Source organism: Lycium ferocissimum, chromosome 8, assembly GCF_029784015.1.
Source record: "Lycium ferocissimum isolate CSIRO_LF1 chromosome 8, AGI_CSIRO_Lferr_CH_V1, whole genome shotgun sequence".
Lineage (NCBI taxonomy): Eukaryota > Viridiplantae > Streptophyta > Magnoliopsida > Solanales > Solanaceae > Lycium > Lycium ferocissimum.
The window spans coordinates 24,488,010-24,502,832 of NC_081349.1; the positions used below are offsets into that span (position 1 = coordinate 24,488,010).

A 14,823-nucleotide genomic window follows, 5' to 3' on the forward strand; every position below is an offset into this window, starting at 1 on the left:
CTTTTTTGAGTATTTGGCATGCCTTTTTATAAGCCATTTGTCTTAAAATAAGCCTAAAAAAATAAGTTGTCCGTTTGGGTTAGCTTAAAAAAAGCGACAAAAAAAAAAAAAAAAAAAAAAAGTTGGGCTACCTCAACTTATTTTTTTTATTTTTTTTTGGCTTACAAGCTGTTTTTAGCTTATAAGCTGCTTTTTTTAAGCCAATCCAAACAGGATCTTACACACATTCGATACTTATATCAAATAAACAAACACGACATATGAGGCTTTTAGAAAATTATTTATATCATTCAACCATGATTAAATGGGATATGCGGGGAGAGCCATAATTTTAATTAAAAGAATTCAAAATATAAAGGAAAGAAGATACGAAAAGTCAAGATGATTCAATATATATTTGCATACATAAGGAACCCGTATAATAGATTGATTTGATTAGTTTTTTTAGAGATGTAGCACATCTATATATATTTTTCACTTATCTCTAGTTTTCTTCAATATTTTATATAATTTTACTTATTTAAAAATATTTATTGTAATTATATTATTTTATGAACGCTCCCCCTTTGAAAAAAGTGATAGCTCGTTCCATGATGATATGTATTTTCTGTTTAAATATTCTTACATTTCAAATAGTATATAAAATATCGAGTGTGAGTCTGCATTTCTTGACAATGAATTGGGTCCCCCGGCCGAGTCGTCTTGTTCGTGTTCCTAAACTTGGGATGTCCGCAACAATCTATCTCTCCCTTCTCTCTCTCTCCCTTACAATATACTAATAAAATATTCTCATTGCTAAATTAAAATTTAACCCTTCCAAACTTTTTTTATATATATATAACCCACATGCAGCGATTTCCCTTAATTATAACTTCTCCTTTGTTTCCATAGTCTGTGTTCTTTTCTTGTCTCACTTTCTCCTCTATTCTCACATACACACTTATAAACACGCAAACACACACATAGTACAAAAAACAATTACATGGCTGAATTAGAATTTCACGCGAGTACTAACACTAGTGGACGTGTAAAATTATTTGGTTTCGACATGACAAAGGATCAAGAAGAGGTTGAGTACTCGACAAAAAATTCTTCAGGGTCATCAGAATCCGGTGATTTTCCGGCTACCGATGGCCGGAAATACGAGTGTCAATATTGCTCTAGAGAATTTGCAAATTCACAAGCTTTAGGTGGCCATCAAAATGCTCACAAAAAAGAAAGGCAACAATTGAAACGTGCCCAAATACAAGCTAGTAGAAATGCATACATGCGTAACCCTATTATCTCCGCCTTTACGCCGCCATCACACCTCTTTCCTCCGCCAGGACATGTGGTGGTTCCGGCAACATCTCCATCATGGGTTTACTTACCACGACCTATGACACCCTTCCACGTGTCACATAGTGGGAGGGGTGTAGGGAACTTTCAGTACACCCGCAGTGTAGGGGATTCTAGCTTAACAAGTGTTGGGCCTCAACATGTTAAGGCCCATAGTGGTAGAGTTGATGGAAATAGTGGGCCACCATTGAGTAGGTTGTCTAGAGCGGATTTTGGGCCCAATTTCGATGATGCTTTTGGATTGGATTTACATCTAAGCCTTGCCCCAGCTGCGCCGTAGAAATAACGTTCTTGGCCACTTTTCTGTCCTGACTCGAAAAAAAAAAATCAATCATAAAGTTTCAAATTTCAAGACATTTCGGCTTCATCTTTGCAAAACTAGCCAGAGATTCAAAATCCACAGGTGAAACTCCAGTACAATTATTCGATTATTGGGACTAAAAGGTGGTTATTTGTATATTTATGTTGGCTCGCAGGTTGGCTTGGATATAATCTAGAATAGAATTAGTTTTCCTAAATATTGGATCTTGTACATGTTCAAATTATTTATTTGATTTTTCACTCAAAGAAAAAAAATTCATCACGTGTATTTGCTGATTTTATTCTTTTTCTTCTACTTTTTTCTTCCCTTTTTTGGTTGAATGTCTCCAATATCAACTATCATTCTATCATTAAAAGGATTTTTAAGGAGATTATAAGTCAAAATTGATTTATACTCTTTTTAGGATTTTTTTTTTTAATTCTTGTGGAGCCGAAAGAAATAGTTCCACGTGGCAGAAGATTGTATAACAGAAAAAAATTAAAAAGTAGAAATTCGTTAAATAAAATTAAAATATAATACACTAATGAGTATGATTAATTTATTAAATCCCAATACATCCGAAAAGATCTCTCAACTAAGTTAGTTGTTTTTGCACGATATGTTATGTTGACGTTCATGTATTTAAGTGTCTACTTTAATTATTATTTTTATTATAACCCAAAAGCATATTAAATGTATGTTATTGACTGATCAAGCCTTATTGCTAATCGCCTCCTAATTCACGGGTCTTCATATTGTTAATTGTTATTTCAAAATCAAAAAGTTTTTGATGGGATTGTCATAATGTAATCAACTTAATTAAAATAGTCGAGATGTGTCTGCTCTACAAACTATGCTTCATGTTGTCATTGCATTATTAATTAATTCTAATATATTAACTAATAATTAACCCCCTTCATTAAATATTATAAAATTGTCACTTCACAAGACGTAAGCACTACTCCACCCGACCCCCACATCTTAGAAAATCGTATCACTTTAAGAAAAACATGAAAGTTAGCAACAGATAATGTAACTTCTGGTGCTAAATGATAATGATTCGTGTCTAATCTTATTTAAGGATAAAGTAGATGTTAATTATAAAAAAACTTTATTAATTACTAGCCATTTAGGGAAATATTAGAGACGAATTTGTTAGTATACTGTGTTAAAAAAAATCAGTAAACCGGTCAACAAAAATAAACTGAAATGAATGACAATGCAAAAACTTTAAATATCCGAGACCACAGAATTTACTGTGTGTCGTTAAGGAATTTAATCCCCTCACAGTACCTGAGGTTATGGATTACTTCCTCCCTCGATAAAACAGATATACTTATTGATGGTTTAGCGGTACCTCAAACCCCACTAACTTCGTCTAACGCAAATTAGACAAAAAATCACACAAAGACTCGATATTTGTTTGTATAAAAAGATGTGGAAGAAGTGCAAATTTTTTTATGCAGAACATTGAGGCTCCTTTTGATTTATAGCTAACAAAGGATAGTGTGAACATGTGCTATATATTGTGCTTTATCGGAAAAGTCACAACCTATCCCATGGTGTGTTTTCGGGAAAACTCCTCTTCATTTTCCATTCACGCACATAAAGAACGGGCAAAGGGTCAAATTTACCCTCCAAGTATGATTATAGTTTAAATTTGCCATTCGTCAAAGTTTGAGATCAAATTTGCCCTCCCCGTTAGGATACTTAATAAATTTGCCCTAATATGGGTGGAAGTGTAACTTGAACTCCACAACACAAAAAATTTAGCCACGTCAGATCCACGTAGGCTCCCAACCCTAATTATTTTAAGCTGTAACCCGTTTTCCCATCGCATAAAATAAAACAACCCTAGTTCATTTTATTTTAGAAAGAGAGAACTCAACAACAGAAGGACAATCGACGATTTTATTCGTGGATTCAATTATAGTGTTGAAACTACATTTTTACATCTTTTGCCTGTTCAGATGATAACATTTGGGTTTCTTCTGCTTTCCTCCATTACTCACTTCTTAGATCCCCTACATGTTTACATCTTTTGCTTGTTCAGATGATAACATTTTTCATTTACCAAAAAAAAACCTTCCCCCCTTTGAAAAAAAAAAAAAATCTGTTCTGAAAAAGTGCAACAATTTCTTCAGAATTTCTCCACAATGATCCACTACAACAAAATATGCTTTTAGCGGCAATTAGTTAACGGCAATAATTTAATTGCCGCTAATTGTATTCTAGAATCAATTATCACTTGTAATACCAAACTTTAGCCCTAACAATAAATGTTGCTAAAGGCTTTAGCAACCTTAGATCTAATGGCATTTATTCAATTGCTAGTAAATGCTTTAGCGGTAATAACTATAGCAGCTAAAAGAAAAATATATTGCCACTAAAAACCTCTTTTGGTGTAGTGTGATTGAATGTGTGTGGCTGCTTAACCATATGATGTATCTCTCATTACGACGGATTTCGGAAACGAACTGTCATCAAGTTCAGGGATATAAGAAGGCCTTTTCGTCGAATATATGTCTTTGTATAAAGGATCAAAATTTGGCCAGAACCAAAGAATGTCATTTTGCACACAACTTAGCTGACAGGCTGATTTCGAAAAATATTGTCGATTTCCCTGCTGTTCTCTCTGGAGTTCCCTCTCTTTCTAAAATAAAATGAACTAGGATTGTATTATTTTATGCAATGGAGAAACGGATTATGGGTGAAAATAATTGGGGTTGGGAGCATACGTGGAGTCTATGTGGATCTGACGTGGCTAATTTTTTTGTGTTGTAGATTCCAAGTCACACTTCCATCCATATAAGGGCAAATTCACTACAAGAAAGTACAAAAATGGCAACAACTTTTTTGGCAACGAAAATAATATATTTGGCAACAACTTATTTTTATTGTTGGCATATATGATGAATCTTTTAAAAATGAACTTTTTTTATTGCCACACTTTTTAATTTTATTGCCATAGTATTGACTATTGTTGCAAAAAGTATTTTTAGCAACAACAACAAAAGTTGTTGCACATCGTTACAATAACAGTATGCAACAACAACAACAAAATGTTATTGCCAAAAGTTCTTTTTGCAACAATAGTCTATCTATGGCAACAACAAAAAAATAGTTGGCAAATGTCTTCTTTCTTGTACTGTAAATTTATCAAGTATCCTAACGGGGAGGGCAAATTTGATCCCAAACTTTGACGGAGGGCAATTTAAATTATAAACCACACTTGGAGGGTAAATTTGACCCTTTGCCCCATAAAAAACCCAACAAAATTTTGCAGCTAAATCCTGTTTTGCATACTTAGAGGGTAAATTTGACCCTTTGTCCCATAAAATACCCAACAGAATTTTGTAGCTAAATCCTATTTTTGCTATAGTGTTTGATCGATAAAAGTGTGGGTAGGTGTACTTGCAATACATGGATGGACTTATATTGAGTCATACCCACACTGTTTGGATTTATTAAATATGTTTTTTGAACACATACCAAAATAGAATTTACAACTTGAAAATTAAGTCAGAATTGTTGAGCGTTATCTTTGATACCTTTTTGGATCCTTCCAAAGTAATGGTTCCAAAAAGGAAGTAAGATGACCAGAATGTTAATGTTCTTTTCCTTTAATTTGTGCATTATGATGGGATCATTTCTGAAATATGGAGTATAATCTTTGTTTAAAAATTCGTGTAATAACTTCTAATTGGTTGGATTGATCTTGATAAGCACAAGTTGGTGGGCCATAATTAGGATTTGGGAGATCTTTGAACAATAATATCGGCAGCACTTCAATCAACAACAAAGAAAATCATGATTATTAAGGTCCTCTAAGAGTGTTTAAGTGTGTATTAAGAATATGGTGGAAAACCATTAACAAGAAAAAGAAACACTCTGTTTAAGGAGAGCTGCTGTTGATTAATCAACCCAGTGATAGTCACAAAAAAGTTCAAGGCATCAATCTTTGCCTTTATCAAGCTGCCCGACGTTCTTGGAGATTAAATACATCATAAGGAAATCTTCCTACGTTCTAGAAAATACGTCACTAATGGCCCTTGAATTACGGAGAAATTTTAGGAGAGAAGCATCAATGTAAAACATATTTGTACTGCAATATTCATTAATAATTTTTTTGTTTCAACAAAAATAAAATCAAGTGCCTTAATCATGGTTAAAATGATATATATATATATATATATTACTACCATTTATGTCTATCTAATTTTAGCTATATAAATAAAAACACCCCACAAATTTTTTGGTATCGCCGTAAATCATTTTCATTATCTATATAACTTGTTTTGCCATATTCACCAAAAAAAAAAAAAAAAAAAAAAAAAAAAATCTTCATAGACTCAATTTATGCCAATTAGGAATCAATATTTAAACAAGTTCTTTTACGAACCGAAAACGTTGTAAATCATAAAATAGAATTTCCAGCATCTAGATATATAAAACAACTACATACCCAGAGTATTAAATAAAAAAGTATTGAAAATTACTTTGCCATAGAATATCAAAGAAATATAAACTGAATTTTTTGTTAGATAAACTTTTTCAAAAATAGATAAATTTCTTATAAGAAAACTGTTTACAGATCTTGATCGTGACTCCTTAGTGTTGTAAAACTTCGGAAAAACTCATTTTATATCAAGAGTTTGATGCTATTTAATTGAAGTAATTCCATTCGGTCCCAATTTTGGAAGATGAATATTTTCTTACCAAAATTGGGAAACTTAAGTAGAAACATCTCTTCTTTTAATCATGGTTAATTAATTAGTATACTTCTTTGGTTAAGAAAAGTAATTAATCTAGACCTTTGATATTCAAGTAACATTGGTGTCACACATTTAAATAGATACTTGGAGAAAATGGAGAGAAGAAAAATAGAGAGGAGCCAAATCCATCAACAAGAGGACTTGACGAAGTTGATCGGACAAGAGTGCCGCAACATTCCAGAAATATACTTATTCACACCCGATGCTTATGCTAAATCAAACAATTTGACCTCAACAGTTGTTTCGTACGGTTAAATGAGATCACATATCACTTACTCATATTTAACTAATAAATATTTCTATATACGACATATTTCTTATGTGTATTAACTAATTTGGTGTAACCACGAAATATGTATAAAAAAATCATCACATGACTACAATATTCGGAGTACATATTTATCGCCACAGACGAATTACATATCCGAAAAATTTAAGAGTCATGCTGAGTATATAAGAAAATAATTCTTAGAGTCTAGTGACACATTTAAAGACATGTGGATATATGGTATGAAAGAGTAGGCCCCATGGGCCACTTTTCAGTCTTGTCTTCGGGATATAGCGATTGTTATGAAATTTCAAATTTTACAGTTAAATTTCATAACAATATCCTAGTATTTAACCTTTTGAATTTGACAGTTTATGACAGTATCTAGTTTTCAACTACAGAAACTAAAAAATAACTACGTATGAATTTTACCCGAATATATGTCCAAAGTGATTAACATCACTCGTGGGCGGGATGTTACCGATATTTATAATTTAGTTTAATAAAGAGATACCCAAGGAGGTGGTAGTTATTCTTATTCTTAAGTTGTGGGTCCAACAACCATAAAATTCTTGTATAAATGGGACCCAAACATGCCAAATGTGACATTGTTCTTGGTTCCCAGCTTCCTATATATACTATTGGTTTGTTTCAACAGTGTGAGATCACATTCACATGTGTTTTTTCCTAATCATTCCACTAGTCATGTGCAAAAGCCTAATATTTTAACGTGGCTAGATCCTTTCTGCAACTGCTAATTTCCTAAGTCTAGTGCACTATGTTTCAATGAATATATAATATAAAAGAACCTTTGGTTCTATGAAACTTCCTTCCTTAGAAGACTTGTTTTTATTAGGTTTTGATGTACTTCATCCTATTGCTTTTCTTTTACTATGTTTGTTTTGACGAAAAAGAAGTAAAATAATGCTAGAATATAAAATGACTAGAAGGTAGATATAATCTAATTATAACAACAGTCCTTTTAATCTGGAATTTATCTTACTCTCTCTTTTCCTTGGTTACCAAGACGTGAAGTTGAGGGAGAACGAAATTTCTAATTTCTTGTCAACTATGAGTAAAAAGAAAGAAGTTTCATTTGGTCTCCTCTTAGTCGTAGAGTAGATTAATGCAAGTATAAGATGAATCTTAAGTAATTATAATATTTGCATTTATTTTAACCAACAAAAAAATTAATGCTAGTGTTTTCCAAGTAGACTAGTTAAAAAATTGTAAACAAGTGGAAAGGTGTATTTTCAAACCTAATTCTCAATCGCCTTTACAGCTCAACAGAAGTAATACAACTAATAAGTACATAGAAATGGACAATCACAAGACCTATGGTGGTTGAAATTTTACATCAGATGGAACATATTCCGATATGATAGCTCTAATCCAGTTTGATTGATCATCACCTGGTCCTAAAAATACATCAGACCAAGATGATGCATGATCATGATTTTTAGACAAATAGTGAGCCCATCATATGCAAGAATTATGAGTTTTATCTTTTATACATAAATAGTTGAAAAGAATTTTTATGTTACGCTTACTTAAAAGATTACTAATTAGTTCATGAAAGAAGGTCGTCCTGATCACTTCACGAATATTTAAGGTAAAATTCCTAAATAGAAACGTTTTAACCCAGTAAATCTGTAATTGAATAATGGCACTGCTCTGAAACTCTATGATGCAATTATTTTTATAAAATATAGCACAAAAATGTCCAGTAGATGCTAATTAAACCTATATTTCTTTACAAGTCGTACCGACTTCTTGAGCCTATGTAGCAGGGATAATTGTGGCCCAATCCTTTGCTTCCTTTCTGTATGTTGTATTTTCTACTATTTTCTATCCTTCTCATCAAAGACAAGAAACGAAAGTGAAAATCATTGGATCCCACACATATGATTAAACCTAAACATTATTTTTCAATTATAGGCAGTTAGGTTTTTTAGTGTTGAGACAAAATATTCTCTAATTACGCTTCATTATGGAACCTAATCTAACACCTAAATCTAGATAACATAATTTCAGGTTAATTAACGAACCCCGTAATCACCGTAGTATATAATATTAACCCTACATATTTACATCTATGAAGCATGAAGTTTTGCCTCATAACATCCACTCCACTATCCCACCTCCACAAACCCAAAAAGATTAAAAAAGTTAGAACTTATTGTACCCAGAAAATAATAATTAATCGAATTGAATCCATAGTTAGGTTGACTTTTAAAAGTTTATTCGTGAGGATAGGTATCATAATTACCAAAAAGAAAAATTAAAAATTAAAACTGTTTATAGGTACTAGGAAGATATGTCTATCCTATCGAATCACTCCATTAGCTGTCTCTTAAAATTGACCATCCATTAACCTAAGAGTATATATCAGGCATTCAGTTGTATGACCGATGGTGTACAAGAGATTTAACACAACCAGTGAATCAGGTCATTTAAAAAACAATTACATATTTATATACTAATATTAATTAATAATCTCACAAATGGAAAGCAATCTTTTTAATTAACTTAATTATTAACATAAATATCAATCAATTATTTTTATGATTATCATATGAATCTAACGGTGGAAAAGAATATAGACTTTCCCTCAAAGATCAGAAAAGCTAGAATATATATTTTGATCTTTCCCTTATATTGGGAAATTTTGAGAGCGGGGGTCGGGATGTGATTATTAGGAAACATAGCGGGCCATGTTTGGAGTTCTGGCGAAGATTTTGGAAGAGCTTCTGATTGATACGTTTTTTATGAAAAATTTAATTCCTGTATTAATAGATTTATAAAAGTATTTAAAGGTAGATATATATTATAAAAATTAATAATTGACGTACTATCAACTGTTAAACTATATTTGTAGTGTCAAATATCTTTATCGTATATGTGCACATACATTATTAAATCAAAAGAAGGTGAAGAATGTTTTGTTTATTTTAAGCGAGACTGAGCTATCTAATTAGCTTTCCTCTTTCCTTCTCTCGAGTAGTTAGTAAGATTCGGAAAGATCTCTTGCTATGGAAAAGGAAAAAAACAAATTTATTAAGTAAAGAAACCAAGACAAGAAGGAAACTATATACGGACTTCAACGTCAATCAAGCTAAGCAAACATCAAAAACATGATTAATTAACATGTAATATAGTGGGGTCCAAACTTGAAGTTGCAACACCTGATAACTTGAACAATGGTTAGTTCATTCATTCAAAGAAGTTAGTCATTATGTTGTGATGGCTTTTTGTAAAACCACCCACTTTTGACTCTTAAGTTGTGGATTACTTTGTGAAAAGGAGTAGGTGGTGTGAAACATACATATGATGAGTAAGGATAAAAGAGTTTTAAGTTATATATGTCAATATAAATATTTTTTATTTATATCATTACATCATTTAAATGACATGTACAGATAAATCTCTTTAAAATATAGGATTTGTGATCTAGAAAATAATATAGATTACATTTCTTGAAATCCTGCGTTGATTATATTTCTTTTAAGTCTAGGATCTATCGAACACAACCTCTCTACCCCACAAAGGTAGGAGGTAATTTAGTCTGTGTACATCTTACCCTTCCAAACCCCATTTGCGGCATTACAATGGTATGTTGTTGTTGTTGTTGAGAATAATATAGAATACATCCTACAATAGGCAAATATAACCAACTATCTAACAATTACTTACAATAACGTTGTATATATATAACTTAAATTCAAAGATAAAATATGATTTGTTATTGTCGCGGTGACAGACTCACGAGCAGGGGCGAATCTATATAGAAAATTTGGATTACGTGAACACATGATCATCCGACAAAACTCGGTATATTATGTATATAATCTTTAAAATATATATAATATTAACTAAAGGAACACATGGTCAAACTAAACTGTGTAGAGCAATACCTTAAGGTTGTGAGATCAAACCCTACTAAATGCACTTTTGTGTCTTTTTTCTTAATTTTTTTCTAAGGTGAACATGCTTTCTTGGAATTACGGATTCGGCCTCTACGCTTACGTACGAATTCATGATTTGAAGTTTATAGGTTCCTATAACAATCTTATCAAGATAATATTATAAAATAATAATTGAATTCGCAAATAAATATTTCGTAAATTGTTTAATTATTATATTATATATTAAAAAAAATATATACTACCGTAGATTCGTAACTAACAGTGTTGATTTGCTCCCGAGACACGTGGGTCCAAGGGAGAGGTGTCATTTGAAACTAAAAGCACAGCTCAACTCAAGTAGGTCATGTCAGAAAGCAACTATAACGGTATTAAAGATGGATCAGATCCATATGTGTATACATGAATCTTAGGTTAGATGCTGTTCATGTGTAACACGTGTGGATTATTAAATAATTTATCAAAGTATACAACTTATGTTATTTCTGATCAAAGGACAGTTCAGTATATGGAGTGCATGGGATTCCTTGGACCTTTTCACATCAAGTTCTTTTTGTGAAAGTTGTTTGGTTTAAACGTGAGAGAGCATCAAGAACAAAAGGTTGATGACTCAACAAAAACATCATCCGAGTAGCCGGAATCCGGCAATTTTCTTGCATCCAATGGCCGGCATTGTTGTAGGCATTATCTCCACAGTGGGTTTACCTACCACGTGCCTCCAGGGCCGGATCCAATAGTTTAGCTGTGGATTTAATTGAATATGTAACCTTTATCCTGAGGCTGGATTTTAATTGGGTAAATGACCTAGAGCCTGTTTGGATGAAGACTTATTTTAGCGAACATAATTTCTTTAGATAAAATTTAAGTCAAACGGGCAATTATTTTTTTTGAAACATTTTAAGTACAAAATGAGCACTTTGGGCGGGATCCCAAACACTCGAAAAAGTAAAAACGAATTTTTTATAAGCCTTATAAGCCAATCCAAACGGGCTCCTAATAATACTATTTAAGACTCTATATTATAAAACAGAGGGATTCTTTTCCTTATACAAAATTAATAACAAAATTACAAAATATACCAGATCTGAAAAATTAAAAGGGCAGCCCCTTCCTTCCCCCTCCCCCCCCCCCTCCCCCTCTCTGTTTCATCCAGTACAGAGCCGCCTTTAGAAAATTAAAAGAGCAACCCTTCCCCCTTCTCCTTCACGCCACAGATTTAGTAAAGCCGTTCCCTTCCCCCTTCTTCTTCACGCCACAGTTCTGGTTTGATTATGTTTGTTGGATCGTCTTTTAAGGCCTGCTATTAAAGATGTGGTGTGAGATTAAGAAATAACATAGTGGAGGATTGTGTTTTTGTTAGTCCTTAGATATTCTGTGAGTTGTCGAGACTGGATGGGATTGTAATAGATGTAGGCAGCCCAAGGGATGATGTTGGATGATTCAGAATGTGGCTAGAAGCATTGTTGCTGGTGATCGAATGTTATTGATGGAACCAACAAAAGTTTTAGTACAGTAGATGACAATTAAATATGGGGATTTCAGCATGGCTTCTCTCAAGGAGCTTTCCCCAACAGCAAGAATCCATTGCTGATTCGACGCCTTCTTCTCTCAAATCGATAGCTACTCTTTTTCTGATCTACTTCCTCTTTATGTACATGTTACAAGAAGAATTTTTTTATTTATTTATATCGTATGAAAGTTGTATACAATGTTCTTTGTTATTGTATTAAATTTTTTCCGAATTTCGAAGCAAGATTTAAAATTGTATTAAATTTGTATGAAAGTTGTATACAATGTTGTAGTAGTTAAATTAAATTTTCAGAAACCTAACATGAATTTTATATAAATTTTATACTATTCTATACATATTTCGTACTATTTTTAAACAGTTTTCATACACAAAAATGTGAGAGTTCTAAACTTGAGCGAGATATACATATTCATATAGTTTTCATAAACAATATTTTGAACGAAATTTTTAAGCCTTGAGCGAGATATGCATATTTCATATAGTTTTCATACACAAAATATTGAGCGAAAATTTTCGTATGTATTTTATAAGAAATCTATTGATATGTTTTGTAAATTGAAAAGTATCATCATATTTTGTAAATATACCCTACTCTTACGTATATATACGTCATTCTCCCATTTTAATTTCATTATAAAGTTCACTAAAATTGCTGAAAGAATTGAGCTATGAACCCATAATTCAATGGGTTCAGTGGTTGAAATCGAAATCTTGAACCCATAGAATTAAAATCTTGCATCAATATCTGGCTACGCCACCTCTCTACCACGTGTCGCATTGCGGGAGGGGTGTAGGAACTTTCAGTACACAGACCGGTGTAGCGGAGTCTAGTTTGATAATTGTTGGGCTGCAACACGCTAAGGCCCACAGTGGTAGAGTTGATACAAATAGTGGGCCACCGTAGAATAGGATGTCTAGAGCTGAAATTGGGCCCTATTTCGATTTGGATTTATAGATAGGGAGAAGTAAAATGACGACATACGTTATTCATTATTACCTATGGACATATATTACATTTAGTAGCTAAAATATAACATATTTACTTATTTATAAAATATGACGATAACTTTTTAAGCCCAAAAACGTCCCTCTCTCCTATCCCCTTAAATACACGCCATTACGCCCAATATCCCTTAATTTCCTCCAATTTCAAATCGCCTTTACAATAGTTCAACTTTCTTGTTTATCTCTAATTAACTACTCATTAATTTCACTCATAATTCAAATCTAATTCCCAAAAAAGGTAAGATTCTATCCGATTTTTACGTTTTATGTATTTAACCTATGTTTTCGTTTTTTTTTCGTTAAAATTTTCGAATTTTCAATTCCTAATGTTTTGGATTGATATTTTAATAGTTGTTTTTCATATATATTTTATCTATATTTTAATTGTATTTTGATTATTATGTTCAATATTACTTATTAAGTATGCATATTTCGCATATATTTTTCATATATTTTGACTATATTTAGAAAAATTTCAGAAAAATAAAAAAAATAAAAAAGTTGCAGTGAAAACGTTGTTACCTCAATTATGACTATATTTTGGCTATATTTTAATTTTATTTTGATTATTATGTTCAATATTACTTATTCGGTTTTGTGACTATATTTCGTATATATTTTTCATATATTTTTATAAAAATCAAAAAATAAAAAAGTTGCAGTGAAAACGTTGTTACCTCAATTATGAACTCAACTTGAATTCGATATTTCAACAGATGAATTCAAATATATATTCGTCGTTTAAAAGCTCTGTTCACTGGTTTGATATTGTTATTTTTCAAAGTTTTTGATGAACTAGTTTTTACCTTTTTTTTTTTTGTTAAAAATATGGATGTACTTTTTGAATTCAATTTTTTTTTTTTTTTTGAATTTGTTAGTTGTTTGAATGAGATTGAGATCGGATATGGAATGGGAGGATACGTGAATCGGGGAATATTAAAACTGATTTTAATTTAAATTGGAATAGATTTTGTTTCCATAAATATAGCACTTTCAGTTTTCTCAGTGTGTGTATTTTCGTTATATTTATCCTATATTTAAGTTGACGCGTCTACAAGCTAAATATAGGTATAAAATTTGTAAATGTAGAAAGTTATCATGTTAGAAGGAGGGTTTGAAAATTTTACTAGGGAGAATGACGTATATATACAACAATATATTTATAAAATACAATGCTTTTTCAGTTTACAAAACATAACAATAGATTTCTTATAAAACATATACGAAAATTTTCGCTCAAGGCAAAAATCAAAAAATAGTGTATGAAAACGTATGAGATGTGTATATCTCATGAAGAATTTCAATATTTTGTGTAACTCGTATGAAATATATATATCCAACTTGAAAATTTCGCTTAAAATGTTGTGTTTTTAAATTGTATGAAATATGTACATCTTGCTCAAGGTTTAGAATTGTCACATTTTTCATGTATGGCTTATCGTATAAAATTTGTGTGAAGTTCATATTAGGGTTTGAAAATTTAATACGCTACAACAATATTGTATCTTTTTTCATACAATATATTTTTACATAGAAAATTGAATTACAAGACCAAGCAAGTAGGCTTTCATGTGCCGCTCTTTTTCATTTTATTGGTAAACAAGCAATCACTTTTTTTCAAACTTCAAACTTGGTGAAAATTATTTCTTTAGATGCTATTCTATTCTTGTTCACTAAATCGA

At 31.6% G+C, this 14,823-nt stretch overlaps 1 protein-coding gene and 1 pseudogene across 1 annotated transcript; both read left to right on the plus strand.

Moving 5' to 3' along the window:
* Positions 1–873: 873 nt before the first annotated feature.
* Positions 874–1,927, plus strand: LOC132067662 (zinc finger protein GIS3-like). The gene is made up of 2 exons (XM_059460957.1): positions 874–1,752; positions 1,815–1,927. Exon 1 carries the CDS (start codon positions 983–985, stop codon positions 1,616–1,618), a length of 636 nt encoding a protein of 211 aa, XP_059316940.1. The 5' UTR covers positions 874–982; the 3' UTR covers positions 1,619–1,752; positions 1,815–1,927.
* Positions 1,928–11,007: 9,080 nt separating this feature from the next.
* Positions 11,008–13,040, plus strand: LOC132066161 (uncharacterized; annotated as a pseudogene).
* The last annotated feature ends 1,783 nt before the right edge of the window (positions 13,041–14,823 follow it).